This window comes from Suillus plorans, assembly GCF_016647745.1.
Source record: "Suillus plorans strain S12 chromosome Unknown HD556scaffold_25, whole genome shotgun sequence".
Taxonomy (NCBI): Eukaryota; Fungi; Basidiomycota; class Agaricomycetes; order Boletales; family Suillaceae; genus Suillus; species Suillus plorans.
The window spans coordinates 124132-151023 of record NW_024537409.1 but is presented as its reverse complement, the minus strand read 5'-3'; the positions used below and the strand labels follow the sequence as shown (position 1 = coordinate 151023).

The window sequence follows — 26892 nt, the reverse complement described above, 5'->3', positions numbered from 1 at the left end:
GGTGTAATTATTCTGTATTTTTATCATTGCGGAATGCACAGGGCGTTATCAACTTATCATGCCAGGGTCGGGTAGTAACTAGTAACTGCCGCACGTTCCAACCATCCAATATTCGGAGGATATTACGTACGTGTCTTATTTGTGCACTAGGGTGTGAAGATGCACACTACGAGCGCTGTCACATGTTCACCATGAGCAGATCGATTGGCCAAAGTTGATACAACGATGGGTAAAATGCTCTGAAGCGACGACCGTGTCTGATTTCAACCGTACTTAGCTAATTGTAAATTTCCCCAGTTAAACAGACTTAGTTTGAGTCTCAGTGAATCACACCTACCTCCTATAGTCCACAACCATGAACATCCAAAACCCAAGCGCTGAACGCGACTACATCCCTATCGCTGATCATGGCTTGTGTGTAGCTTCCTAATTAACGTTATAAATACATGTTCTGATAAGATCCTATTAGAATCGGGAATCTGAGGACTGCTGCGCTGGTGAGTTAGGGCGCTAGATCGTGCATTCTGAGCCTCTTTGTTGATCCCTGACGTTCATGTAGGTCAGTCTCGATGGATCGAGTAAGTAATTCTAGTTTCAGATAGTTTGGGACAAGAAGAATGTTCTCTTGAAGTTGGGTTCCAAGTCGGATGGCTTGGACGAGCGCCGGTGCTCGCTCGCCCGGAGCTTCTGTAGTTCATCCATATGAGTTTTATCTAATGCATATCCCGCACAGTCGAGAGTTATTGTGTCCCAAATTTCGACTCTCCATCCATCTTTGCACGCATCTTGGACAAAAACAAGGTTTGAGCTTTATCATAATACTTAGGGGGCTTCCCTGATTAATGGCGCTTACGGTAGGGCGGCCATTTCTCCATTACACCGACGGTTCCTTTCAGCACCAAACACAATTACTTGCCGAGCTCAAACGTATTACAGACCAAGTTTGTCTATCTCCTTATCCATATGCGAATCATGGCTGAACATGGGCAGGTTTCTCAACGAGAAGGGCGTGGTTAGTGTCACCGGTAAGTCACCCATGTCAACTCATGCCGACAATTGCAGGAGCTCATTGGATACATCCAGACTTCCTTCCTCGCCTAGAAAATGGCGAATCTACGCACCCATTACTGTTTTGGCTAATCAGACGTGTCGAGGTGAGCTGCTCTCCTCTACAACATCCCACTTAGGCTTTATATCGCGATCTTCACTCGTTAGGTGGTCCGCGGTGCCGTCCCGCTGCGCGTCGAATGCGCCCCCGCCTTCAACTATGCTCGGGACCCTCACGCTACCCAAATCGTCCCCGACGATACCATCCCACTCCAATTTTCCAAACAAAACAAAGTCGTCTTCACTTCGAGGCCCGCCGCTTCTCAATATCTTGCGAAGGGTGCGAGCCCACAGAACGCGTCGCACAGCCCGCTCACGCTCGATTTGCGATTCCTCCCCGAGTCCTTGCTTGAAAATGTTCCTGTACCTGAGGTCTCTTTGGAGACCCTGGATCTCAGTGCAAAGGGTCACCTGGGCTTGGCTGCACAGGCGGAGTTGACGCTTGTAGAGGGTCAGCGGGTGACGTTTGTGTTGCGGATTGCGCCTGAGCACAAAGGTAATGGTGGGTCGGGTATAGATGAAGAGCAAGCAGAGCAGCTAGGACTTAATTATCAGAGTGAGCACTTCTAGTCATTCCATATTAGATTGATGGTCATGATAAGTAGAGCTGATGGCGGGTGCGCACAAGATGAGGCCAAAGGATGATCCGGTCATGACTAGCGTACGTTTTGGTGACCGTTGACCTTTGAGCTTGCTGACGCTCCCATTCTAGGAACTCCTCGACCATCTGTTTGTCGTACGTCTCTTGTTTGAATGTCGTTTAGTTTTTGTTTTACCCGGCTCATCTGCGCTTGCAGTCTACCAATAATTACTGGAACTCTTGGATCAGGAAATCCACCTACCAGGGTTCTTGGAAGGAGGCCGTGCACCGAAGTGCATTGGCACTAAAGTTACTCATATATGAACCCACTGGTACGTGTTTCGTCTTGTTCGGACGTTTAGTCTTTCTGTATTTAGGTGCTAACATCACTTCTAATTACCTCTGCGTGTAGGCGCCATTGTCGCGAGCCCAACATTCAGCTTACCCGAATACATCGGTGGGACTAGAAATTGGTGCGCTTCTGCTTCTTCACGTACTTCGATTTTCTCACTAACGTACGATATATAGGGACTACCGGTATGCATGCATCCAGTATTCCTCATAATTCGGTGATTCATGTCATGCTACTTATGCAGGGCCTCCTGGATCCGTGACTCTTCGTTCACGCTATACGCTCTGATTAGACTCGGGTTCACTCAGGAGGCTAATGGAATGTCTCTTCTCTGCATGCTGCCCTCAGCCCGTGCTGACCCCGTTAATTAACAGCATATATGGACTTCATCTTTGAGCGGCTGAAGAACAAGAACCCAGATGGTTCCTTACAGATTATGTACGTTTCTGACCTCTCTCAGATCGCTTCGTAGGCTGATTATACATGAAGGTACACGATCCATGGTATGTCTAATATGATACGATTCACAAGGCGACTCTGATCGCCCTTCCGTAGGTGGGAAAGATCTGGAGGAGATAGAGCTTCTCCATCTTGATGGACACAAAGGTTCTAAGCCTGTTCGGTTCGCCCCACTTATAACCTACGCAGTACTCGCAATCTGACTAATACCAAAAGTATTGGTAATGGTGCAGCTGATCATGTCCAACTGGTACGTCTCCCGTGTAGTTGCAGTATGGCCTGGGAAGCTGATCTGGTTGACAGGACATTTACGGTGAATTGTAAAGTTCCACGTATGCTCCTTGGTTGGTCAGCACTGATCATGGTCAAGGATGGATTGTATTTACCTCGGACAGAAGGTATGCTCCGAGGCCAATCCAAAACGAGTCCATCTAATATCATTTACTTTCAGTACGGTAGACCATTGGTGAGTCTTATTTAATTCCCCTTGCCGTATCAACATCTCAATTATTCCGGAAGTCATATGACACATGGTGCGTATTCGGACCAGGCCATGGGCGGCCATACTGACAAGGTTACGTTTGATTGAAGGGTACTGGTTCGGGAACTGTGAGTTATTCGGGTTGACGGTTGCACACGGCTGCTAATTCTGCTCTCATTCAGTGTAGACTGTGCGTCATCTATGATCTTTATTTTCCGACGTACAACCAATATTTTGTAGTCGTTGTCGCAAACTACAAGAAACCCGACTTGTGCGCCTCACATAATTTCTCTAACTATCCGATGACTCAACTCGTATTACAGATCCATATGGTCAGTACGCGTCAGGCAGGAGTGTTTTGAGACTAAGTGTCAATGTCCGTGTCGCAGGGAAGTTCGGGGCAAGGAGCGCCATTTTACTGTGTGTATTTTCACTGGTACCCGAAAAAGTCGGTGCTGATCCATGCTCTTATTGCCAGTACTCGAAGGTGAGTTTTTACTGTTGAACTGGACAATATTGAGATGGCATGTGGAAGATTATGCTCTGGTATGTCACATTGCCTTGAAATAGACACAGCAATGTTGATTGAGGATGCAGGGTCGCAATTGATAGAGGTGCGAGTCACGGACCATACAGATGCACTCACACGTTGATGAACACGCACTCGTACAGGCCTTCGGCTTGCGGACAAGCGTTCCCTCCCTTGTCCTCGCCGCCTAGAGTGGCTTGCCGCACGCGACGACCTTTACGAAGAGATCATGCACAAAGCGTGGAATAAGGACCTGCAGGTCTTCGGGCAGAGTTATGAAGAGACAGACGTGCTTGATTCGTCGGTGCTCATTATGCCCCTCGTGTTTTTCATGACGCCGGTATGTTTAAACCCTTATACCTGTCTGTTCAGGGAATGTTAATATGTTCACGAAGTCCGATACACGGTTCGTAAGCACACTGAAGCAGATTCTCAAGACGCCTGAAAGGGGCGGATTGACCTCTAATGTGAGTCCCACCTCGATTTCACAATTAACATGCTGACTGTGGACCAGAACCTCGTCTACCGGTATGATGTGAACAAATCTGATGATGGCGTAGGAGGCGAGGAAGGCACGTTCTGTCTCTGTACGCTATGGTGCGTTGAGGCTCTAACTCGTGCCGGTGAGTACGAGAGGCCACTTTTGCAGCGTGCAGTGGCGATGTTTGAGGTATGTCCTATTTTTCTCTAGCCTATCAGGTTCAGTGAGACTAGTACTGAACGGGATGAAGGACTTCCTGTTGTATTTGAATCACGTGGGCTTATGCACTGAGGAGATCTCGGAGTCAGGCGATGCGTATGTGAAATTCCATTTTTCTTTGAACTGTGGAGCCTGACATCCTGCTGCAAAGGCTTGGAAATGCCGTCCAGGGTTTCACGTACGTTCTCGTTCGTTAATTTTGATTTGTGTTAACATTTCTGTATAGCCATGTAACCCTCATTTCCGCGGCGTACAATCTCTCGAGGACTCTGGCAAATCAGCGATCCGTATAAAAGTCGAAAAGAATTCTGAACCTCCTACATAGATCAGCGGGCAATGTTGTAATCGTGACTGTAATTGTTGTACTTATAGCTGTGGTTGTTCTTGCATTCCATTATGTAATGGATCAGATCATAAAATGGAAGTTCCAGCCAGGAGGAGCGGCTATCTTCCCTTTGTGTACTACGGGAGATTACAGCATACCTTGAAAATTGCATTGAGCTTGCGGTTCTAATCCTTTAACACTGCCGCTGATAACTGTTCCTTGTCAAAGAGAGATTCCACAAATGCATAGAGATACGAATATTAGAGCTAAGCGCCAGAGCGCGGTTAGGTAGACTCCGATTATAAGGAACGACAGGGGATGGAACAAGAAAATGTGCAAAATGAGAAGTTAATGCTAATGAACACTTGGTTTTGAGATATCATAGGATATGACACGAAGACCTCTTCCTATACTCCAGCGGCATGCACAATCAGAAAGTTTCCTCTTCATCGACAGCAACACTGCCATCAGGAACTTCAAAACCATCCTGCTCAGGCCGGTGAGTTTCGGATAAGCTAAAGAAAGATGAAGATAATTATGAAGATGGTGCCTACCTCTGTTGAATAAAGGATCTTTTGAATCTCTTTAAGGTTGTCATCTTCCTTGCCTTGACTCTCCAGTGTCTCTGTTTGTTGCTGAACGAGGATCTCGATATCCCGAAGCTATAAAAACGTTTAACTGTGCGTCCGATAGGGATGGGTGCCGACATACTTTTGCAAAGTAGAAGTCCCTTTCCTTCTCTAGGCCTTCCATATGCGTCGACATTTCGCGGAGTTGAGCCTGTAATGCCTGCATGGCTTCATTGGGTTGCGTAGAGCCTGCCCGATGTCCGCTGATAGGCGTCTTTCCACCGGATCGACCGCCAACCCCCAGAACGGCACTGGCGCTGCGCGCCCCAGTTGAAAGTGGAGCAATGGTCGCTGGTGGTTCGGCTGGTGCACCGCGCCTACGTCCGACCGCGTCATAGCCCTGTCCACCGTAATTGGAATCCCAGAATCGCTTCATCCATTGCAAGAACTCTAGATTGTCTCTGATGATGCGTACATTGGTCAGTATCAGGGTAATGATGTTGTAGGCTCCATAAATCAACGCACTGCATCTTGCACTTGACGAGCTTCTCGATGGGTATAGGCTACATTAGAAGAACGAAAAATGAGTTTGAATGACGCGTTGGCGGGATGAAAAACACGCCTTATCGATCTTCTTTGCTTTGAAGACGTTTTGCATGACTTTGAAATTGGCGACAAATTCATACTCGTGCTTTGCGTTCATTTTAACTCGCGCCATTGGAAGATCGCCTGCAAAAGAGCTTTAGAAATCATGACGAGCCGACCTCCAAGACGATCTGGGTGAGGTTGATGATGAGGCTTGCACGAACCATAGATGGAGTCAAGGATTTGACAGTAGGCTCCTCCGGTACCACATTGTTCAATCTTGGTATAGTTCAGCTGAAGAAGCTCGTTCAGCCAAGCTAGCAGATCTGAGCGCGAAACAGCCATCATGATTTGAATGCAGAAATGTCTAGTGAGTGGAGAAAGCAAAAAGCGTGCAGAGGTTACGAAATCGTCCTAAGGACAAAAACGTGTGGCTTCGATTCTTGGGTTCGTCTGTCTTCCTTCTTCAGTGCCACGCACTGCTCTTGCTCTTGATCACGACTGCTCATCCTCTTGGGTGATCTCCCTTCCAGATCAATTATCACAGTTTGTCCAGGTGAAATTACTTATTATTCCACTATCATGTTCTGACCTGCCACATGCGGAGCCAGGTTGACATTTCCCCTTGGGCCTTGGACGTCTGGACCTTGGTCCATCCGAAAGATACCATATTTTAAATTTCAGTCGCATCGTACGTAAATTCCAGTGTCGGGGTGGAGCTGGTTAGCTGACATGCATACACGCGATTTCAACGTTTGTCGCGATTAGCAGTCGTTCATTTGGCATTTGATGTCAAATATAACAACAATGACACTGCCTCCTGAAGCATGTCATCGAATAGTCCATTGGACGCGTCGATGCGATCTCACTGCGCTGTGCCTGACTAGCAAGTCGCTTCAGAAATCTGCAGAGATCAGGCTATACGAGGTTATCATGTCCGGTGATATCAATATCATTTTTCGAGCGTGCGAGAGCATCGTATCGCAGGAGCGCCTGGGCCCATACGTCCGCTCCTTCTATCTCTACCTAAATGCAAGGCGCACTCAAACAGAGCTGCCCACTCGCTTCTGGAATATGGTACAGAAAGCACTTTGGAAAATGCGTTTTCTGGACGTGCTTTACATTGATGATCCAGCCCGTGCTAATTCTTGGATTTTGAATGACATCCCAAAAATTCCGTTTCAGCTCCGAGAAGCAAACTTTCGCCTCCCGTGGAATCGACACGTCATAAAGTTCCTGGAGAGCCAGAACAAGCTTAGGCAGTTCCATATTTCGGGCGGCATCGATGAAGATGCTCCACAATTTGAAGATGGTAGCTTGCCTGACCTGTGCACCTTCGATGGGCACCTCGCTTCAGCCATGCATTTACTTTCTCTTCCTTGCTGCCTTCGCCATCTTCGCATACCTTTGGATAGAAGCACTAACAAGCAACTTTTGGATTTTATTCCCAAACTCTCTACCCTCTCGCGAACTCTCCGTTCACTGAATATCATTCATATTCCCGAGGAATTGTCGGTGGAAGCGATCAAGCTCATTTCGTTTGTGTGCCCTGACCTTCATTATGTTGGAATTATCCCATTACCAATGACTTTTCCCCACGTAAGTTGAGTTCTTTACCTCTTTTATATAGCTTATCTTTATATCATTACCTCAAGCGCAGCATGATTCATGACGCTCTTTTGGCTATGCACAACCTACGAGATCTCGAAATCGATGTATCGCGATGGTCGCCTCTACCCAATACAGGTTCACTGCAACGCATGCTTGCAACTGAACTCCACACATACTGCCCTTCTATAGAGCACATCGTTCTCCGCACAGGAAGCAACCGAACATTGTGGTATTTCGACGGAAATGAGTGGAATATTCGTTCAGAAAACGGGCAACATCTGCTCGTCGATGGATTATGGAAGAATAGATGATGTACGGCAGCATGCTTGCAGTTAAAATCTATTTACGTGACGAAATAATGTAATCACCAAGTGAGTTCATCGCCTTGGTGGTGCTTACATGCATGTTTACATGACCCAGCCACGCTGATACACACCCGGCGGATGTATTATAGAAATGCTTGCGAAATACACGCTATGCTTATGTATTCAACCTGATTTGGTAGGGAGTTGTCACCTCCGAGTCAGAACGTTCTTCATAGGATGCGGCATTTCCAGGGCGCCTGAATCGAATTGACTACGAGTACGCATGAAACAACGTGGCCTAGGCCTAAATCTGTTCAAACCGAGTTAGCTTTTGCTGCTTACGTCTAGCCCCTCATTCCGCCCCTTGATCGCCTTTGCACGGGGAATTCATCATATTGACAAGATTCCCGTTTCATGGTCTAGTCAACCTGCATCATGGCTCGGTAATATCCGTGCCAACGCTAAGCTACTGTGGCAATACCGGCGTTCACCAGAATGATATAAACCTTGACTCGCAACAAATTTTATCCAAGCAAAAGTGACTTCTTATGCAGTACCAGCGTACCAACTCTAATTCATCGATGGCATACTCGGATAGGTCAATCTCATCGAATTCCTCTGTATCATCTCCTCCCCCTCAGCTTGTTGCATTACCGTCCATGACCCACTCTCTGGCAGCCCTGCCAACCATGTCTGCGGTACCACACGATATGATGCATTATTCGAATTCACATAGTAGAGCGAAGGCAAGTTCTTGAGATGTGCCTTGCGCAGCGCACAGCTGACACAATTCCAATAGATGGAGTATGCTATGCAAAAGCAGAGGCAACATGCAGCCGCGCATCCCTTTGCAGCGCTCAACGTACGCTAGGCCCATCATTCATCTGTATAGATTCTAACACGTGTTCCCTCAGGCACATGACATGAGACGCACACCCAGTCCATCGTGTGAAGATGGGCACATTACTGTCCGAAGACAAACCAATAGCAGACGTTAAACAGCGACGTGACGGTGTGGATCATCGTTCTGATGCTTTCCACGCCCACGTTGATTATGACTATCTCCCCAGACACGGGGCCGCTAAATTGTTCAGTTGGTTACTGCGCCGCCACTGCAGGACAGAATGGCTATGCATAGGACGATAGGATCTACCATAACTCCGGACGTTAATTTTTGGGACTTATTACTATTCGCGATCGAGGGAGGAACCCGAGATCGAAACAAAAGTACTGCGGGTTCATCAGCACATACCATACTAATGTATCTATATTTTATATACATGGCTCCTTTTTCAGGTTTCTTAGCAAAAGCTGTTCGTTACAGTACGGGTAGGATCGCAGGCCGGTCCAATAGGATTTTATGTAACGTTTACTGTTCGTTGTCAACGAGAACACTCTCACTCCACAAGCTGGAAGAGGATGTGAAGGCGGAGTCAGCAGACAGCGGTGCGCCGGCGACTTTGAAGTGCGATCTCAGCGGTAGAAGATCGTGTCCAGCCTTGGCGAATCATCGACTCGACTCCGCCTGACTGCGGCAGTAGGTCCGAGAACCAATAGAGAAGAAAGCAGTTTGATGAAGCCTTGGTCATCAAACTGACTCATCTCATTCGATCCTTGCTAATACCGTCGGGCGCTCAAGCGCTCATTGATGCATCATCACTGGAAGGAACGCCACTTCCGATGGACGGAACCAATTTTGGGGTGCACTGTACAACAGCTTTAGTTTGTCACGGTAGTCTCTTGCCAGTGTGGCTGCAACACAAGTCTTACACGTGAAATTGTCCTGGAACGTGTGAGAGGTATGTTTTGTGTGTGTTGCTGGTCTCCCTAGATATGTGACAGTCGATTTACATATTTCAAACTAAAGTGGGCGCAATAAAAAGGAGGCTGGAGGTGCCTATAAAAAAAAGTTATTTGTTGGCTGCAAGAAAACACGTTTCTATCCGGGGCCGAATCTGGGGTATGGAGTTGAGGTGAAATACAGAGGGGCTGGTCTTGTCTTGGACCACATTGGCAGGCGAATAGAATTATAGACCGGACCTGGACCAATGCAACGCGGTGAAGTAGCTACAAAGGAAATTTAGACCCAGAGAAGTAGAGGGGCGTTTGATTGGACCGGACAGTGTCACCGTGGGATCACTGAAGCTTGATGAATCGATCAATGGCAACTGGGGTAAACTGATGCGGCTTCTTCTTGACATCGCGCCCATGAAACGTTGAACCTGAAATTTTCAATCGGGCGTCACGGTCAAGTGGCATATAGATTGTTTGATACTGTTTACGTCTGTTTGACAAAGACTTTAGAATCAAACAACCGTCTCCCAATTGGCAAGTCAAACTCCTCTATGACCCGATATTATCATTGTCAATACAGTCCTCTGTAATGCTCCTTCCTCTCACATTCACCGCTTATGCAAGCATTCGGGATGCTAGCGGCCCTCCAATAAACCTCATTGAGTCTGACTTTAATTCGGAACAGACAACTTCGTTCATATCTTGGAGAACCGAGAATGGCCTAGATCATACTGCTGTTGGCAGCTCTAAGGGTTCCATTAGCGTCTTCAGCTTTCACCCTACCAATACTCCAAATTTGGACTCCCGTGCAAGACTCACTATCATACCACCTGCTGAGCACAATCCATCCACCGTCCCGTCTTCATCGCCCTCACACTCTCGTCGGCACTCTCGTTCACTCCAGTCACCCTCATCGTTATCATTCAATCAAGTTCTTCTCAATGTATCCGCCAGAGCGCGGGTGGTTTCTGGCGTATCACACGAACAAGTAGAAGCTCCAAAGAATTACGTTGACTTCGAAGACGAACCTGAACGATTGAAGGACATACTCAGGAGCAACAGCAAGCACAAGCGCACTCTAGCAGACTCAATCCTTCCTAGCTTTGATAGAGGTGTGGTAATAGAGCAATCGCCTGCTCCAAATTCTCCAACGCTTCTTCCCACTTTGCCAAACTCACCTTCAGGTGCTTCTAGCACGAGCAAAAATAAGGATGATCCCAGATCGCTACTTCCAGAGACAAATTCCCCAACGTTCTCTCCGGTATCATCTTCGGCACCACCGTCTCCTCGTCCACTATCTCCCTTCGACGGCTTGCCGTCTCGTGGAATAGTCAAAGCAAGTATCATCCTTGAACCTTGCGGACCTGGGAATGCACCATCTGCCATGCGGTATATAGAGACGATGGACCTATTGGTGGTTCTTCAGGAATCAGGGTGCGTTTTATCGCCACCAACCTACATTACTAGCCCATTGAGCCTCCTAGCAATTTATCTGCCTTTGACATGCGGGACAGTACGTGTGTAGCGACATGTGGATGCACGACCACAAGATCATATCAGGATCAGCTCTGGAAATGGGAGAGTATTCGGATGGTGCCTGCGTGGGATGTACGTCGTTTTGTTGTTATTTTCTGCGTCCGCCGCAAAGTTCATTTGTACGCCGATGTAGCAAACATACCTCATTCTGGCATGTGCATCACCTTCGCAGCCTCCTTTTGCAGAGACCTTTGGCCTTGCAGATGAACTTTGTGATTCCAAAGCGCGTCTGAATTTGTTTGAGCTTTCTGTGGGGGACCCGCACGGTGTGCATCCAACAAGGTTCGAGAGGCTTGCCTCCGATGCCTGGCAAGTCGATGGGCCAGCCACTGGAGTAGAGTTGCTTAGGAATGATACCGACGGTAGGACGTATCTTGCTGCTTTAATTTTGTTCATCCTATCTTCCTTCAAGGTTCATTTCAGCTAGTGTATATTGACTCAACGAACTGTCTTGTCACTCGATGCTTGACTATCATTCCTGCATATGAAATACGAGCTCGCGGACGGTCCTTCACCTCTTTTTCGGCTCCCTCTCAAGAAGATAACAGATCATTGGCGATCCCGATCCCGTTCAAAGTGTTTGGTAGTAAAAGTGTCGAGAGTGTTGCTCTTCCAGGTCAAAATTCTAACTCTGGAGCAGAGCAGGAGAATATCTCCCCTGCAATTACGACAAGTAATCTTGGGCGAGTCCGGCTAGAGGAAGAAAAATCCCGTGGTACTGTGATCTCATCTCCAGAGTGTTTGCTTGAAGGCATTACTGCCCGCTATGCTGGTTTGAATGGGAGGATTGTAGGACTCGTATGGTCGAATACAGATATCACGGTTAGTCTTTGGATCTCATCAGATGTTTGCACCGAGAATTGAAGGTTCTGTCAAGGGATTCATCACAGGAGAGCAAGAGGGATCTTTTACAACTTTTGCTGTTCCTTTCAAGAGCCGGGCTGAGATCCAAGGCGTTCATTTCATAGATGACGAAGCGTTTGTGGTACTTAGTGTCAGTACACCCCGGTATACTATGCAATCAAACGCTGAATTAGAAATGTGCTGCAGGACACAATCTCTTACTACTGTTTGCAGCGTGTTGACGCCGATAATAACATTGCAACTACCTTTTCTGGAACATCGATAATTACTCAGTGTGTATCTCCTCGTATTTCTGCAGTCAAGAGCTCACTGCAAGAATCACAGAGCAATTCAAACCATGACGATTTCTGGTGGTCCTTCATTGATGCTGTCGTGGTCAAGGTCGTCCCCTTACGATGTCTTTGCGCTTAGGCAGCTTCGATCAGGGAAGAAGGAGATTTTGGTTCATACTATCAATCCAAGGCAGGACGTATCGATTAAGCAGCGGCGCCGAATATTGTGGAGAGCACAGAGTCCGTCTAGTGGTACCATCCCAGGAGGAGCAGCATTGACATCTGTTATGCCCGTGGAGCTCAACTTCGTCTTGCTGGGTTACAGTCGGTACTGATTGCGCTTTCAAAGTCCTGCCTCCTAATTCTGGGTTCCAGGTGATGGCCATGTTCGACGAACTTCATTACCGTGCCTTTTGCGCCGAAGGTACCATGCGCAATCTGTGCCTCTCTCCGCCATTTCTTCCATATCTGGTAGTGATGTGCTATTTGACAAAGTATCAGACATGAGCTTGCCCTCATCTATATTGAACATGCATCTTGTGCGAAATGATCGCACAGGAGAACGATATATCTTAGGAGGAACAGATGATGGTGGCATTGCTATCTGGGCACTGGAGTGCGTTCGTCACCTCGATTACCGGGCTATGGCTCAATTTTACATCTCCAGATCCCTGAAACTTCAGGCGCGATTTACTCCATTTATCGTACCTCTGATGCGTGTAGCGCAGGTGCTACAATCCAACGAAAGTGCAGGGCCCCTACGGGGATCGTTACTATGCATCTCAGGCGATGGAACCATTGCCGTCGTATCGATAGAAGGTTTCGAAATGTAGGCTTCAATTGACCAGATACTAGTTCTGTGACCTCACGAAATCGATCTAGGCTTTACCTCATTCCTGGGGCATCCTCTCCGATAGCCTACATCTATGCTGGTGGGGATGATAACAATCGTGCAGTGTTGATCTACGCAGATGGGAGTGCGCGTGTATGGGACGTTGAGTCGGGTGAATTTCTCCGTGCAACGACTGAAGAAAAAGCCAAAGAACTCGTCGATGCTGGTGGCTGGATCAACATGTAAGTCACGTCTTGTCGGCTCAGTATAGGCCCTGATGATGTCTCAAGCTCCCTCAACAAGTCGGAGCTGACCTCAATCTCCGTTTCAATGCTTAGTGGAGATGCCGGCCCTGTTTCATGTACGTGTTTCATTCAATCAGCGTTACTTTAGTAATATGGCAGTGTTAACGATCTTTACCCCCTCAAGTGTGTACCCTGTTGCTGAGTCTAGATCGCTTTCTAAAATACACCTCCGTGAACGTTAAATCTTCGGGACTTGCGTCGTCGTCATCATCTGCCCCTTCAAACGCTACACTTTCGCAGCTTCGTGCTGTATTGTCTGTGTTACTGACACCTGGACTCAGCCCTGATATAGACGAAATCTGCGAAAATAGGCTTGGTACCAGCCCATCGCTAAGCACGGTAGGGTTTGCATCGTATGTCAATCATCATTCTGCGTCTGCATAGAATCATCTAATTCACGCATTATGTCTAGTGCGCTTGCCACCACTATTTACCACCATGATCACCCTATTCACGTTTGGTCGATGTCAGCAAAAGTTTCTGCCGATCGCGTCCTCGCGATCGTCTCGGTCTTGAAGACTTTGTCACTTGCCGAAGGTTTGTGTGTTTCATCGATGCTACTAAATCTGCCTCTGAATCAGCTTGTCTAGAGCTTTCGCATGACTGCCAGACAGTAATAACATTCTACTCTACCTCCCTAGCCCACGTAGTAGGTGCGTCATACCAAGCTCCGGACGTCGCATATTTGGCTACGCAGTGGTTCAACTCATCCAGTGGGTCATCTAGTACTGTCTGAAGCAACTTTGAATAACGCGTTTTGATCTTGCAGACGACGTCCGGCAAGCCGCAAAGACTCTTTTTGATGCAGGGATTGTGCGTCTTTCGGATGAAGAGAGCAGTGCCCTTGTTGATGCATGGCAACACCATCGTAAGTTGGCGCACATCTACATCATTCAGGAATCATTTGACGTCCATGTAGTGCCATGCTTGCAACCTTCCATCGAGAAGGAATCTACGAGATCATCGCTCGCTTTATTCATCTGTGGATACATGGCAGCTGAGAAATACAGTCTATTATCCACCAGGTAACAATGGCTCCTCTTCGTGGTAGCCAATCTTAATGACTTCCCAGTTCACTCATCGACATCTCCAAGTCCATCGCGTTGTATTTGCATGACGAATCATCTGCGTACCGTGGTTTAGCCATTGACCTGTGTGCACGCGGATTTCAGATATGGCAGCATTACATCGATGCTATGGCGATGCTCCGCGCATTATACACCCTCGCTACAAACGCACGCAAGGAGACCATCCCGGCTCAAAACATCGGGCCCCAAGCAAGATTGGCAGTCTTGCAAATCGCATCAAGCAACACGCCTTTGTTCATGACCACGCTTACACTAGACATCCTCAATCCAAAGACGCTGGACCAGCGGAAAGCAGTTATGCAACTGGTAGCGTTCATGATCAGGAAGGTGCGTGTTGGGACTCCATGATGGTTCGTAGGGTTTCTGATGTTCAGTGGTTTCATCAGAGACCCCTGATTCTGTACCCAAATCTCCCCAGGTTGATGGAAGCTGTGGTCAAATCACTAGATCCCAATTCCACAGCGAGCCGGGACGCCGTGCTTGATAGTGCAACCGAGATCATTGGCCATGTGGTTAAGACGTGAGCCAAATTTTCAATAGGCTTCTGTCGTATCGTGACCCCTATAATTCGGCCAGGTTCCCCACAGTCGACTTCCACATGGCGACTCAACGTCTCGCCGTCGGAACCAGTGAAGGCGCTTTCATCATGTATGATCTAAAGACAGCAACACAGCTATATATTCTCGAAGGACATAAACGGCGACCGGCGGCGTGTACGTTCTCACCTGACGGACGCCGCCTCGTGACTGTGTCCCTTGAAGAGGGCGTTGTGCTTGTCTGGAAAGTCGGCTCAAGCTTCACGAGTTTCTTCAACCCTGGAGCTCCACCCAGGCAAGGTCATGGTGGATCTTTGCCGTTCAAAACACTCAATTTTAATGTTGGAGACGAAGGCATGTGACGGCGTGTTCGTTTTCTTTCTTCGCTCACGCAATCTTTCTAGCTAACATGACTATCACGGGCACATTGGAGTGGGTCAAGTTTGAATGGCCGGCCGAACGCACCGTCCGTCTTCACATACGAGAAAGTGTCTTAACGTTCAGTACTTGAGCCACGGAGTGTCTATGTCACATTGCAAATCAAGACATCGTTGTAACGTTATCGATTGTTCGTGAAAGTTCTAACTATCAAGCCGTCAGGTCGCATGCGTCAGGCCTGATCGCACACCAATAAGGTTGGAGTGGGATGGGTTTGAGCCCGCGTTGTACCATCCTAAAGCGGAGGTCCTGGATTGTTCATGTGCAATCAGTCGTCTGAGTAATGAACTAGAAGTAGTACTGACCTGCAAGCGAGGTAGTGCCTCTGTGACGTTCAACGGGGCGCCTGTAGGCTGTTGAGCGCTCCAGAAAATCTCTGCTGAAGATGCAGCACGGGGCCAAACGATAGGGTCGAGATTTTCAGGACCTGACTGCTCACTCCACAAACATTGCTCGCCTGCGAATTAGAAAGTGTCATTTGGCATAATCTCGAGACTTTAGCAAGCGCGTTTACCTCCGAGGACGAGTTCGTACTGTGCCTCCGTTAAGTTTGCCAAGGGATCGAAGGTGTATGACTAAAATGTTATGAGATGTGCGGTCATTGGAAACGGTCATGAAGCGGTACCTCAGACCAGGTCTTGAAGGGGTCGCACCAGCTATTTCTATTCTCCCAAGACATGTCAGTTCAGATTAAACAATCGATATGATGGGAACGAACCCAGTTGGGTCATCTCCCAGCCATGCACCAGCACCACAATCCTATGATGATACGATAAGGATGTTTTGACTGTGGGAAGAATGCAGGGACTGACCAAGTAGAAGTAATTAGATGGTGCTTGGACGAGCCGGAAACCTCTTTCTGCCACTGCTAAAGCATCCTCAGAAGAAATCCAGACCCTGTCCGGGTACAGTTGAATCAGCGGAACCCGATCATACTATCAATATGCTTACATTACAATAGTCTCATTGGAGAGTGTAATGTTCCAGTCGAGGACCATCTCTGAGTGACCGGCTTCATCGAGTGCTATTATTCGAAAGGAGAAATGGACGGACCTTCCCACACAACCGGTGTCTTTCCCTCGGCAATAAGTGCGCCATGTGTCGCCAGCGTAAACGTGTTCAGAGCATCGTTCAACGTCGTGTTCGTACTATTGAGCTGTAGCTGTGTAGGATAGTCGTTGGTGTAACATGGTACATTCAGTTCATCGCCCCCCGTGCTGAAGTAGGACGAGGGCACGGTACTTGCGATATCGGCAAGCAATGACGCAGTGAAGTTCACAACCTCGGGGAGTGCAAAACGAAGCTGGCCGGCGGGGGGCTCGTTGGCATATGTGGACCATGGAGTTTCATCAAAGCATGCAACGTAGTCGGGGTAAGTGGCCGCAATTATGGAAGTGTGGCCGGGTGTGTCGACTTCCTGGTGAAACAATGAGCCCATTTTGAAAAGTTGACTAATAAATACCAACCAGCAGAACATCAATACCTCTCTGCGAAATAATCATAAGTAGCCAAAAAGGATCGATAAAGAGAAAAACATACTGCACCAGCATACTGAACGATATACTGGACATCGCTAGGGGTGTAAACTTCTTGCGGAGAGTATGCACCGTTGATAGCAAGCTCGGGATACTGCGCAACTTCAAGCGGGAAACTCTGACTGTCTGTGATATGCCAGTGGAAAGTGTTGATCTGTCTAGGTTGTAAGCGATCATGAGATGACAAATAAGGAAAACACTCGCCTTGACCCAGCTCATTGCATCCAAAGTTCGCAGAATATCACTCACGGGGTAATAGTTCCTCGCGGTGTCCAGCGCGAATCCTCGGAAAGGCTACGTGCGTGGGTTTCAAGTAACGGCCATCAAAAATAGCTGCTCACATATGCAGGAGTATCCGTAATAGCAATTGGGGCAAGTAAAGTGTAGGTCACTCCACCGTAGTAGTAGAAAAGCTGATTGAAGGTTGTGAGCCCTCTGTACAGACCCAACGTCGAGTTCGCCACCAAAGTAGCAGCTGAACCGTCTGCTGGGATTGTCAATGTGTACTCCTCGCTACGGGTGCCCAGTGGCTTCACAGCTTCAGAAGCAATAGGCTCTGCAGTAGCCCCGCTCATGAGAGACAGGGTCAACGTCGAAAGCGTGTTCGCGCCAACAAGGGCAGTAGTGTCATTTGCGCCACGGCCGACGACAAGACGTCCAAGTTTGTCGTTTGCAAGATAGAATTGCGCTTGGGAGACTGCCTCGTACAAATCCAGTGGCGCGCCTTCGACCTGCACATCAAAGTAGAAGAAAGGGGAGACCGTGAGGGCGGTGGTCCCTGTCTCGAGTGTATGTGGGATGGGCCAGAGAGCCCGGACACCAGAAGGCAGAAGGCATCCCGCGACAAGCGCGAGTATGCCAACGTAACGAGAAGGGGCCATTGATACTGTGTGGGTCAAAGACGCGACTGGTTCAACTGCGGCTGTTTATAAAAGTTCAGCTGGAGTATCATGTGGATGTGCAGCACGCGGGTACGTGGCGCCAAAAATATTCAAAATCGCCGTGGTGAGAGCGGCGCCAAGAGGGGAGTTACGTGAACACCGGAAAATCAGTACCTGCTTTGCATTAGCTGGCAGTGTCAATCATTGATCATGGACTTGCGATAGGACGCTGAAGGACAGAGGGTCAATGAACCCGGCAGACTTTAATGAAGTAGGATGGAGTTTCCACATTTCAAGTTGCTGGCAGCGAATGGCCTTAGCTTTGCAACGCTGAACTGGGGCGAAGACTATGGACTGAGGTCTCTGCGAGAATGGATGGTGTGTCACTACAAGAGCTGTGCGTGTGAGTGTATGCTGTCAGACTGAGACCTCGGAGAGCCCAGGGCTGCCTCGGGACCCCTGGCCCGACGTCGCGATCTCGAGGTTAAACGCGTCTGTGGCGGGTCCCTACATATATCACGTGAGTCTGGAAAAATCATTCCGGAGTCCGCAAGTCTCCAGTTCTTAATTAAGTCAAGGAAGGAGCTTGCAGTCGTATGCGTCAATGCGGTAAGGAACAGATACGTGGAACTTATCGAGCAACGCACATATATAAACTGCAAACCTCATGGCTAAACAGAGTGATATCGATGATGACAGCTCAGTGAAAAAAAGTACTATTTACGAAAATAACACTCCCAAACAGTTTGCGCTCCCACAATGACACTCCGCATAGACCGCATCTTTATTCTTTTTCGCATTTTTGGCCTTGGATATCTTAAAAAAGGCTGTCAGTTTGATTGGATTGGGTGCCTGTAATAAGCGGCATACCGTGTCTTTATCGATGCTGCCAATGTAGGAAAAGGACAGCTCCTCGGATGGTTCAACATCTCGTTTGGTAAAGATCGTCAACAACGGCTTCTCCATATTGGCTTCGTTGATGTAGCACGGAACAATTTCACAATTAGGGTCGCAACTGTGGTTCTGCAAAAATGACGTCAGCTTTGTGCAAAGATTTGAGATAAAATAAACGTACAAGAAAACGAGTGAACTAAAGAAAAATCATCAGAGAATGAAGGAACAATCATTAGGGAGACGAACGTTTCCGGCGTGATAAGCATCCACAGAGTATGTTGCTACTGCACCCATATAATGGAAATCGATATCGAAGAGGTAAGTTCGTCCGAACTTGTTGTATAGCCTAGCCAACAGTTAAGACCTCATGTCTCGCGCATACACTGGGCACTCACACTCCACGGCGGTCAGATTCCTCCACGGTCAGCAACTCGCCAGCATAGATGCCGATAAATGATCCTGCGGGAATTCTCTTCGGCCCATTAAAGACACCTGAAAACAGTCAATAACATTGCATAGAGGAGCAACAATACCAAAAGCGCACCCCATCCTTTGAATTCCGTCCTTTTGATGTTTATGGCATATCTCCTGCCCCTCTGAACAACCTGAAAAATAAACAGTCAACACCAACAAGAACGCACAAACAAACGGTCCTTACTCGGTTGGGACAATCCTCATCGCACCCACAGAAATCATTACACTCAAAGATCGGCATCTCGAAAAACTGTAGAGACCCCTTGTTGTCATACAAAAACGGTACGCCGTTCCAGGTGCTAGGTATAGTACCGTTGGCAATATACCGCTTGAGATGTTGGCGCTGCCGCTTCGCGCACCCGCACGTCTTCGACTTGGGATCGCATCGCCCAACACAGCCACAGCTCTTCAGATTCTTGATATCTGGCGCAGGAACGCCTTCGCCATACCACATCTGGTTCGTGTATACGAATTCCCAAGGCGGCGCGCCTTCGTCGGTCACCTCGTTAATGATTGATATGGGAGGGGCTCCGAGCTCGTCATCCATTGCTTCATCAATCATAGCCTCGAAGAGCACGGTTGCCTGATGTGAATGTCTGTACGACTGAGGGAGGGCATTGACACGGTCCTGGAGCTCATGCGGAAGGTCCTTTGCGAGACGGTACTTGGGAGGCAGCAGCCGCTGTGCTTGCGAATACGAATTCCATGTCACAACAGGATATCCATCCATATAATAGTCGACACCCTCTTCGAGCTGCTTCATGGATGCAGCATCACCTCCATCTACCACACCGGCGACGCCCAAGGAACCGGTAGACACAGGAGACCGAGAAAGCTGTCTTGAAGAAGTGTGCGAAGATACCGTCCGGCTGCTGTTGATGGAGATCGGATGATCCGCATCTCCTGCCTGCGATTAGAGGATAAGAAAAGGTCACATAGGCACCCTGCCATGAACAAGCAACGCACCTCTCCATCTGAAACTTCCAATTGCATGAGCACTGAAAGGCGCTCATCGTCGCTATCTCCTGACACAGCCATCGACACAGGTCTTGACCTTGCCTTCGTGCGTTTTCTCGCCAATTCCCGTGTTCCTCTCATACCTACACCACCGTCGTCTTCGTCAACATCGAGGCGCTCATGAACAGTGACCAAAGCTTCCTCCACACTCTCAGCCGAAACGTCATCTACCAACATCCCCAGTGACTCTAACTCCTCGTGTTCCATCAATTCGGCAGACACCGGAATGCCTTCAAGGTACCCGTCTTTACATACACTCTCTAGAGGCGAATCGACTACCTAATGAAGCATGTTAGATCAGTTCGCCTGGTGAATTCCATGAGGGCTATACGTACCTGATTGACATTGATATCTACTTCAGGGGATCGGCCGTGTTCATGTAAATCCAGCGATCCAATGCTCTCAGTGACACCCTGCAAGCCTTCCGATGGAATCATATCGTCCATTACGTCATCTAGGGGGACGTCCTGATGCGCAGAGGTGTTCTGGACTTCCATCTCTCCTTCTGCAGGGATAGCAAACGGTGTAACTCTGGGACCCTCGAGTGGCTCAGGCAGTACATGAAACTGATCATCAAGTTGCGCGGCAACATCACCAGCGCCAACACCTAGCGGACTGGATGGCCGAACAACACGCCTGGTTCTCCGACCCTCAGAAGGAGACAACGAGGGACTGCGCATCGATATCTCTGCCGTAGGCGTAATAATGCGCCTAAAAATATCCGCATTACATGAGGTTCTCTTCACAGTAGGCGGTGTCGTCTTCTTCGTCGACGCGGACTGGGACCAGTTCGGGATGGGTGAGATGAACATTTCAAGGCTTGCCATGCCTATAGAGCGGGTCTTCTTGCGCGGGCTAGATTTCGAGCTGCTTTGGTTGCTGGATGATGTTGAATTGGATGTAATGGAATGAGGTGGAGAGATGTTGGGAACGAGGGCGCTGGCGGCGGATGCTACAGACGAGGTGCTTGGATTGCTGGCTTCTGAAGACATGCTGGGTTTACTGCTCAACGGACGCTGCCGCATTAAATCGCGAATTTCTTGTATACTCGGCGTACGGGTATCAATAGTTGGCGCCGGCTGACTGGCAGAGACTGGGGCAGGTAATGAAGATGCATTTTGAGATATAGTATGTAGAGATTGGACAGATTCCTGAGGCTTGGATACACCGGGCGCCTGACTACCATCGCGTGAAGGAGACACATCGTCCGTGAGGTCGATGCATTCGCCAGAAGGATGCAACCTGAAGTGCTCCTCTCGTCTCTTGTTAATCAACTCGGTAAGCGAGAGTCCTTTAATGGGCCGCTGCACACGTGGTGGGACAGGGAGAGGGGTGGATGAGGGAGGGGCGGTTGCTGGTAGTGGTGGTATGTCCGATATGGAGATAGGGACCTTCATGACAGTAGATTCACGGGTGGAAGGCTGGTCACTGCGAGTCGAAGAAGCCCTGATATCGTCGCGAGAGTCTATTTGTGGAAGCTGTTGAAGTGCCTCTACCGTAGCTTCATCCACAATGGGTGAAAAAACACTCCTATCACCGTCACAAGGTAGCAAGTGATCAGGCGAGGGTGATGAGGCTGGGTTGTTTCTCGCCGTGGGTGCGTCAGAAGCCTGCTCGAACAGCAAGGGCTCGGACAGGATGTTTGCTATGGAAGACCCGACAATAGCTGGCGAAGCAGCCGGGGCAGCGAAAGAAGTAGCTGCCTTCGGTTCATTAGCTACCTGAGCAGCTGAGGGTAAAGGTTTTTTCAACGCCTTTGCGTTGAAAGCAAGCGCCCTAGCGAAGAACGGGTTGGTGGTGGGAGGGGTATAATTCCATGTAATTGAGGGTTTAGCTATGGTGGGCACGGTAGCGTGCATCTGGGAGGGAACTTCTGAGGCAACTTTCGAGCTTGATGAGGACTCTAAATGAGAAATAGTGTCGACTACAATGCATTGAGAGGTTATCTCGATCGGAACAGTGTCACTTGAAGAAGTCCCACTTGCTTTCTCTGAGGATGGAAGAGTGGCATGGGTAAGTATGTCAGGGGCTGGAACATCTGGTTCCTGAGCAGTATTGCAGTCATCATGGGCAATTAGACTGGTAATTTGTTCAGCGAAATTTGGTTCTGGGGGGTCCAAATCAATGTACGAAAACAATTCCTCTGTTTGACGCTGGAGTTCTGATCTTGCTAGTTCTTCGTCAAAGTTGGACTCGGGTTCCATTAGTTCATAGTACGAATTTTCTGGAACCTGATGTTCTAAATCGACCACGATTTCATTTTCTGATTCCACGATGATCGAAGGCGCCGAAGGTAAGGTAGGACTGGGCTCTTGGACGGGAAGGACAGCAGTCGCTTGCGAAGGAGCGGGAACATTGTCGTCATCACTGTCAGATATGCAAATAACTTCAGCATCAGAAGGAGGTGGAAGTTTAGGGCCTGCTTTGCGGGAAATTGGCGTCTGTGAAGGCCAGGGCTGTCTCGGAGGAGTGTCTGCACCTGAGCTCGAGATAATAATGGGATCGTCACCGCGAGCCCTTCTTCGTCTCGCAGAACCCGAAGAGTCAGTGAGCTCGATGACGCTTGTACTGGGAGGTCGTCGACCGCGCGGAAACCTTCTGACGGAAACTAGGTGAAGACATTAGCGTCGTGTAGTAAAAAAGAAGGTCATGAGTCTGACCTCTTCGCACGCGAGTAGCAGCGGAAGAAACTTCAGAACCGCCTTGACACGCCGCATACTAGTTAATACACCGAAGCATAGATAAGGCGGGTAAACGCACTGCTGGGCTTCTGTACGGCACGAATAAGATCTGAATTAGATACTCTGCGACTTCCAGTGGTCTTGCGAGCTGTTTTGCGAGCTATCTCTGCGCGTTTGAGCCGCGCAGTCTGCTTCTCGAGCATGGTTGATATGTGATCACTCAGCGAGGAGCTTGACTGTCCACTTGACGCACGATCCTTGCCTTTCTCAGGACGCACAGGCTGTGCACGCGCAGGCTGGGACAAAAATGAAGAACGGGATGTCTTGGCGATTTTAGGAGGTTGCGTTAGACTACTAGGAGCGGTACCATTCGTTCGTTTACCAGACTGTGATACCTCAGCCCGTTTCTCGTGTTGATTATTATCATTGAAACGCGCAAGCTTCTGAGGCCTCGGAACAGAAACAGGGCTCTCGATAGCCTTCCTCTTCCCTGGGGGTGCGTCAAAGTTATCCTCTTCGTCGTCACCGAGATCACTGGCAGGGTCAGATCGTGGTGTTGGTGCAGGGGAAGTGTTTGGAGGCTCTTGCATCAAATGAGCTGTAGAAATTTTGACGGTTTGGAGGACAATTACCTGGAAGGACGGTCCAGCTAGGGCCAGGGCTGGGTCGCGACATCAGCACTACCAAACTCGGTCAAGTATTCCGATCCAGTGCAGAACAATTTGCCCCACGCGTATCGAATTTCTATGGCGTTTAACCTCGAAAAAATCGAACAGCGCGATTTCAAAATCTACAGCAAACACAACTGAGCGGTCCAAATCGTCGAGCTTGAAGGAGACTGTAAACAACATTTTCGAAGCGACTCTTTGCCTGGACCTACATTATGTAAGTAGCCCATGCTACATGTAAACTGCTCATCCAAATTTAGATATCCCTTGCCTCGATGTTGAAACGTACCATATCGACAGTACTGACATGACCTTCCATCGCATTCACTTTTCGCTTTGACAAACATGCCGAACTTACAGTCAACGGGTACTGATGCCAATCACACTGTGAATCCACAGTCGCCAGATGATGCCAACAGTAGCTTTGACGCCCTGATAGACCTTCTCGCATCGGATGATATACATGATATTGCGGTAGCGGGTTCACACCCTCATCCCGACATCCTGCTACGGGACGCATCCGGCAAACTAGCTTTTGATAAGATCCGTCTCATGTTCGCAACAAAAAATTTAGGCCCTGAAAGAATCGATAACAAATCGCCCGATATCCGTCCAGATACCTACCATTTGGATGCGCAGCATGCGAACGATATACAGGATGTATGTGCGTTCATTACCACAGGATTTTTCCATTGATCGTCCCATCAGGTTCTTAGAAGACGCGGTCTCTCTAGGTCCGAATCGCCGTCAAGCCAATCGTCTGATCGGAGACGGCAGGGATCACACTTAACCTCAGCCGGCTCTTCCGCACCATTGCATCAAAATATGCGGAGTGGGAGTATACAGACACAGCACTCCACATTTTCAGTTCACACATCGCACTATTCCTCCCCGGACGAGTTGGTTCGCACCAGATCTGACGAACAAGAATTTTTATCGCGGGCGTCGGACGAGCCAAATGCGCAAATTACTATCATAAATTCTCTGCCCCGTGATAAGATACCGCTCCCTCATCAGGTACGTTATAAACGAATCTAATGTGGACCCCCAATTCATGACAGTAGGATAGTTCCACAGAGAAAGTCATGACGAGGCCCACAGACCTAGCTGCACCGCTGACGGAATCTTCATCTTTACATGCGGTGCGTTGATCACAGCCCATTTTCACGCCTGATCCTGATGTCCATTTGCGGCCTGGTAGGGTACGGTCAAAGATTTCACTGGACCACTTGACTTCGAAAAACTGAACAGCGCGCTCTCACACGCTACCTCTGAGATCCACTCCCTCCGCGATCACTATGAAAAACTCCGCACCTTGGTCACGGAACGGCATCTTCCGCCAAATGGCTTACAAACAGAAAAACCTTCTGCTCAGCCCTCCGGCAATCACACCATCCCCTTATATCAGGCACAGGGTTCTGATCTACAACGAGGTCTTGAACCCGCTCACTTGGAGGAAATCTCAAACCTTTCCGAATATGAGGCAAAGGATATTCTCGCTGTGAGCTTCTAGCTTAGGGTTATTGTAAAGCTCACGCTGACAACGCAATCTCATCAGGGACTGATCACATCACTACGACTGTCCCCTCGTTCTGTCAGAAACCTAGTTTCTAAGTTCTTGGACGAAGGTCCGATTTGTCCACACCCCAGTAGTGTTGACGACGTCAGGTCTTCTATGGAATTCCTGGCGCGCATCGACGAGCTAGTGTGGAAACGCTCTGTGCCTATGAATGGCGATGGTCCGGATCCACTGTATTCGAGAGCGAATACGGATGCCCTCGTTCAGCGGTTGGCTCTGTGGGAAAAAATTATCAGAGCCCATCACAAAGGCTAGAGCTGCGGCCCGTAATGGCGTTTCGCAAAGAACCGTATCTTACTCGGTTGCGTAACAGTTGCTTCTCTATGCATTTTTATTCCGCGAGTCGGCTTCTCGCACCCCTCCATGTTCTGTCAGGCTGGTGCACAGGTTAGTTCTTCTCCCGCGATACATCGTTCCTATTTATGAATAAACTTGCCATACTTTTGGAGGGTCCGGATCAGTAATGTCACTACTTTTATGTCAGTTTAAAACTCAGTGCGGTCACCCCCTTTTAAGCATATAAAAGTCGACTGGATGCAACTCAGTCCCCAACATATCGATCATGCCCCCCGTTTGTGCCCCCCTCCTTCGTGTCATGCTCAGCACTCGCCTTGCCGGAAACAATGCGGCGCCAACTACCAGTGACCTGCAGTGGCAGCCTGTTATCGGTATTGTAGCCGGTTTCCGTAAGTCACCGCTGTACGCCCGACCTCAAAGCTGACTCTGTTAATGTGCCGATCCCATAGTGTCTATTCTCCTTGCCGTCTACCTCATTCATTTATTGTTCCAAATCCACGTTTCAGGCATCTCCCCTCGTATTCTCGGTGAACTGTCATGTTCCTTATTGATGTGTGTGTACGAACTAATACACCCATATATCTTTTGGCGCCAGGATACGTACTCCCTTCAGGCGCTCGTCGTGTCTCGCATGCCGTCACTGACAGCGGGACATCAGGCTCGTGGCCCGACCTTTCGAGTCCAGCTCCACCTCCCCCCTACACAGCAAGATCAATCGCAGCTCCCCTCTACACAATTACAGTGCCACTTCGGTCACTGCAAGGTGGGCCAGTCCGCCCTCCGCCGAATTACCTTCCTCCGCCACGCCGCCATGTAGATGAACCAATTTCGAGAGGTTGACAATGTGCTCGAACAAGCTGCTGCGGACGCACAGCATGTCTGATTTGTGACGAGCTTTGAGATGCTGTGGATCCGTCCGTTATGCTGAGCGAGCTCTCGCTCCCTCGTTCCCGAGATTGATGATTCTCACTGGGTAATACTCACCCTCGCCACAAGACCGAGACCATCATTATTAATGATCATGTATGGACACGGATTTCGTCGGATTCTACTAGATGGCCGGTAGATGCCTTGACACGTTTCATTTATTTGCTTCGCAAGCGTTGTTTGATGGCACATGCGCGTCGCGCTTTTTCTTCCACGCTCCACGGGCTTCTTCTCGCCGCATACTCCAATTTCTTGCACTTACATATTTGGCCGGCTGGCGCCGCATCAGAAACGTCACGTATTGGATTCTTTTCGTTTCTATACACTATTATGGGGCTGCTCTTGATCATGATGTTCCGCTGTACCCTAGCCGAACGAGGCGTCTTTGTCTGACGATTCGGGAATTCCTTTCGATATGATCGATGGCGGAGACGGTTCCGACAACTTTGTGAATTATGACGGAGCGTCTTGTTCTTAGGATTTGACATGTTATACGGAACATTGTCAAACACAAATAGGATTAAATCTCGTATAATTCTCACAGGAGTGATAATAATGCGACGTATGTGCGGCCTATGTCGTAAGAATGGGTCTTGTTGTTGTCGAATTGGCTGACTAGTACATATATAGATACTATCCTCCATTTCACTCGGTTAAATATGCCATGGAAC

At 48.7% G+C, this 26892-nt stretch overlaps 8 protein-coding genes across 8 annotated transcripts; 4 read left to right on the top strand and 4 right to left on the bottom strand.

Moving 5' to 3' along the window:
- Positions 1-177: 177 nt before the first annotated feature.
- On the top strand, positions 178-4714 carry HD556DRAFT_1519333 (glycoside hydrolase family 15 protein). Its single transcript, XM_041309127.1, has 35 exons — positions 178-414; positions 470-497; positions 560-578; positions 734-801; positions 859-941; positions 991-1025; positions 1084-1154; positions 1216-1663; positions 1713-1768; positions 1820-1843; positions 1905-2019; positions 2100-2160; positions 2216-2224; positions 2284-2357; positions 2414-2477; positions 2529-2542; positions 2595-2661; positions 2715-2748; positions 2802-2818; positions 2869-2896; positions 2950-2964; positions 3018-3031; positions 3090-3107; positions 3162-3169; positions 3220-3250; positions 3303-3399; positions 3458-3466; positions 3515-3525; positions 3577-3593; positions 3652-3848; positions 3904-3975; positions 4023-4178; positions 4240-4304; positions 4360-4386; positions 4435-4714. The coding sequence occupies exons 1-35, from the start codon at positions 356-358 to the stop codon at positions 4499-4501; spliced, it is 2178 nt and encodes a 725-aa protein (XP_041160684.1). The 5' UTR covers positions 178-355; the 3' UTR covers positions 4502-4714.
- Positions 4702-6108, bottom strand: HD556DRAFT_1368206 (microtubule-binding protein). The gene is made up of 6 exons (XM_041302863.1): positions 5912-6108; positions 5725-5831; positions 5628-5665; positions 5245-5563; positions 5088-5195; positions 4702-5020 (listed from the first exon to the last, which is right to left on the bottom strand). The coding sequence occupies exons 1-6, from the start codon at positions 6033-6035 to the stop codon at positions 4964-4966; spliced, it is 753 nt and encodes a 250-aa protein (XP_041160683.1). The 5' UTR covers positions 6036-6108; the 3' UTR covers positions 4702-4963.
- Positions 6109-6476: 368 nt separating this feature from the next.
- Positions 6477-7609, top strand: HD556DRAFT_1236624 (uncharacterized protein; the record flags this gene model as incomplete). The annotated part of the gene is made up of 2 exons (XM_041297841.1): positions 6477-7286; positions 7343-7609. The coding sequence occupies 2 exons, from the start codon at positions 6477-6479 to the stop codon at positions 7607-7609; spliced, it is 1077 nt and encodes a 358-aa protein (XP_041160682.1).
- A 2242-nt stretch (positions 7610-9851) lies between these two features.
- HD556DRAFT_1368176 (uncharacterized protein) lies at positions 9852-15378 on the top strand. The gene is made up of 20 exons (XM_041302862.1): positions 9852-10831; positions 10882-11005; positions 11067-11295; positions 11346-11755; positions 11811-11927; positions 11984-12069; positions 12122-12393; positions 12445-12685; positions 12737-12898; positions 12952-13143; positions 13192-13262; positions 13331-13559; positions 13619-13743; positions 13797-13919; positions 13976-14074; positions 14126-14231; positions 14279-14621; positions 14681-14814; positions 14871-15184; positions 15235-15378. The coding sequence occupies exons 1-20, from the start codon at positions 9987-9989 to the stop codon at positions 15339-15341; spliced, it is 4329 nt and encodes a 1442-aa protein (XP_041160681.1). The 5' UTR covers positions 9852-9986; the 3' UTR covers positions 15342-15378.
- On the bottom strand, positions 15379-18151 carry HD556DRAFT_1368162 (glycoside hydrolase family 20 protein). The gene is made up of 12 exons (XM_041302861.1): positions 17145-18151; positions 17008-17097; positions 16808-16957; positions 16735-16755; positions 16322-16685; positions 16220-16268; positions 16081-16165; positions 15987-16027; positions 15894-15930; positions 15783-15843; positions 15574-15725; positions 15379-15517 (listed from the first exon to the last, which is right to left on the bottom strand). The coding sequence occupies exons 1-12, from the start codon at positions 17682-17684 to the stop codon at positions 15419-15421; spliced, it is 1689 nt and encodes a 562-aa protein (XP_041160680.1). The 5' UTR covers positions 17685-18151; the 3' UTR covers positions 15379-15418.
- Positions 18152-18404: 253 nt separating this feature from the next.
- Positions 18405-19782, bottom strand: HD556DRAFT_1236578 (uncharacterized protein; the record flags this gene model as incomplete). The annotated part of the gene is made up of 6 exons (XM_041297835.1): positions 18405-18491; positions 18555-18725; positions 18825-18924; positions 18974-19070; positions 19123-19183; positions 19237-19782. 6 exons carry the CDS (start codon positions 19780-19782, stop codon positions 18405-18407), a joined length of 1062 nt encoding a protein of 353 aa, XP_041160679.1.
- A 360-nt stretch (positions 19783-20142) lies between these two features.
- Positions 20143-23674, bottom strand: HD556DRAFT_412774 (uncharacterized protein). Its single transcript, XM_041310535.1, has 5 exons — positions 23383-23674; positions 22830-23333; positions 22730-22771; positions 20405-22677; positions 20143-20344 (listed from the first exon to the last, which is right to left on the bottom strand). The coding sequence occupies exons 1-5, from the start codon at positions 23423-23425 to the stop codon at positions 20330-20332; spliced, it is 2877 nt and encodes a 958-aa protein (XP_041160678.1). The 5' UTR covers positions 23426-23674; the 3' UTR covers positions 20143-20329.
- An 89-nt stretch (positions 23675-23763) lies between these two features.
- HD556DRAFT_1474660 (uncharacterized protein) lies at positions 23764-25735 on the top strand (the record flags this gene model as incomplete). The annotated part of the gene is made up of 5 exons (XM_041308508.1): positions 23764-24082; positions 24287-24435; positions 24483-24560; positions 24620-24919; positions 24977-25735. The coding sequence occupies 5 exons, from the start codon at positions 23764-23766 to the stop codon at positions 25250-25252; spliced, it is 1122 nt and encodes a 373-aa protein (XP_041160677.1). The 3' UTR covers positions 25253-25735.
- Between the last annotated feature and the right edge of the window lie 1157 nt (positions 25736-26892).

Bases quoted from the DNA above. Each gene is read 5' to 3' on its own strand.
- HD556DRAFT_1519333 (XM_041309127.1), top strand. From the start codon at position 356: ATGAACATCCAAAACCCAAGCGCTGAACGCGACTACATCCCTATCGCT. The intron at 1,664-1,712 runs GTGAGCACTTCT...CATGATAAGTAG, and splicing joins GCTAGGACTTAATTATCAGA to AGCTGATGGCGGGTGCGCAC. The intron at 2,358-2,413 runs GAATGTCTCTTC...GTTAATTAACAG, and splicing joins GTTCACTCAGGAGGCTAATG to CATATATGGACTTCATCTTT.
- HD556DRAFT_1368206 (XM_041302863.1), bottom strand. From the start codon at position 6,035: ATGATGGCTGTTTCGCGCTCAGATCTGCTAGCTTGGCTGAACGAGCTT. The intron at 5,666-5,724 runs GCGTGTTTTTCA...CTTCTAATGTAG, and splicing joins AAGCAAAGAAGATCGATAAG to CCTATACCCATCGAGAAGCT. The intron at 5,564-5,627 runs GTGCGTTGATTT...ACGCATCATCAG, and splicing joins CTCGTCAAGTGCAAGATGCA to AGACAATCTAGAGTTCTTGC.
- HD556DRAFT_1368176 (XM_041302862.1), top strand. From the start codon at position 9,987: ATGCTCCTTCCTCTCACATTCACCGCTTATGCAAGCATTCGGGATGCT. The intron at 12,070-12,121 runs GTGTGTATCTCC...CAAGAATCACAG, and splicing joins GGAACATCGATAATTACTCA to AGCAATTCAAACCATGACGA. The intron at 12,394-12,444 runs GTCGGTACTGAT...TCTGGGTTCCAG, and splicing joins CTTCGTCTTGCTGGGTTACA to GTGATGGCCATGTTCGACGA.
- HD556DRAFT_1368162 (XM_041302861.1), bottom strand. From the start codon at position 17,684: ATGGCCCCTTCTCGTTACGTTGGCATACTCGCGCTTGTCGCGGGATGC. The intron at 16,166-16,219 runs GTAAGCATATTG...GTACCCGGACAG, and splicing joins TCCAATGAGACTATTGTAAT to GGTCTGGATTTCTTCTGAGG. The intron at 15,931-15,986 runs GTTCGTTCCCAT...TTGGGAGAATAG, and splicing joins CTGGGAGATGACCCAACTGG to AAATAGCTGGTGCGACCCCT.
- HD556DRAFT_412774 (XM_041310535.1), bottom strand. From the start codon at position 23,425: ATGTCGCGACCCAGCCCTGGCCCTAGCTGGACCGTCCTTCCAG. The intron at 22,772-22,829 runs GTGCGTTTACCC...CGGCGTGTCAAG, and splicing joins TGCCGTACAGAAGCCCAGCA to GCGGTTCTGAAGTTTCTTCC. The intron at 22,678-22,729 runs GTCAGACTCATG...GTCTTCACCTAG, and splicing joins TGCTACTCGCGTGCGAAGAG to TTTCCGTCAGAAGGTTTCCG.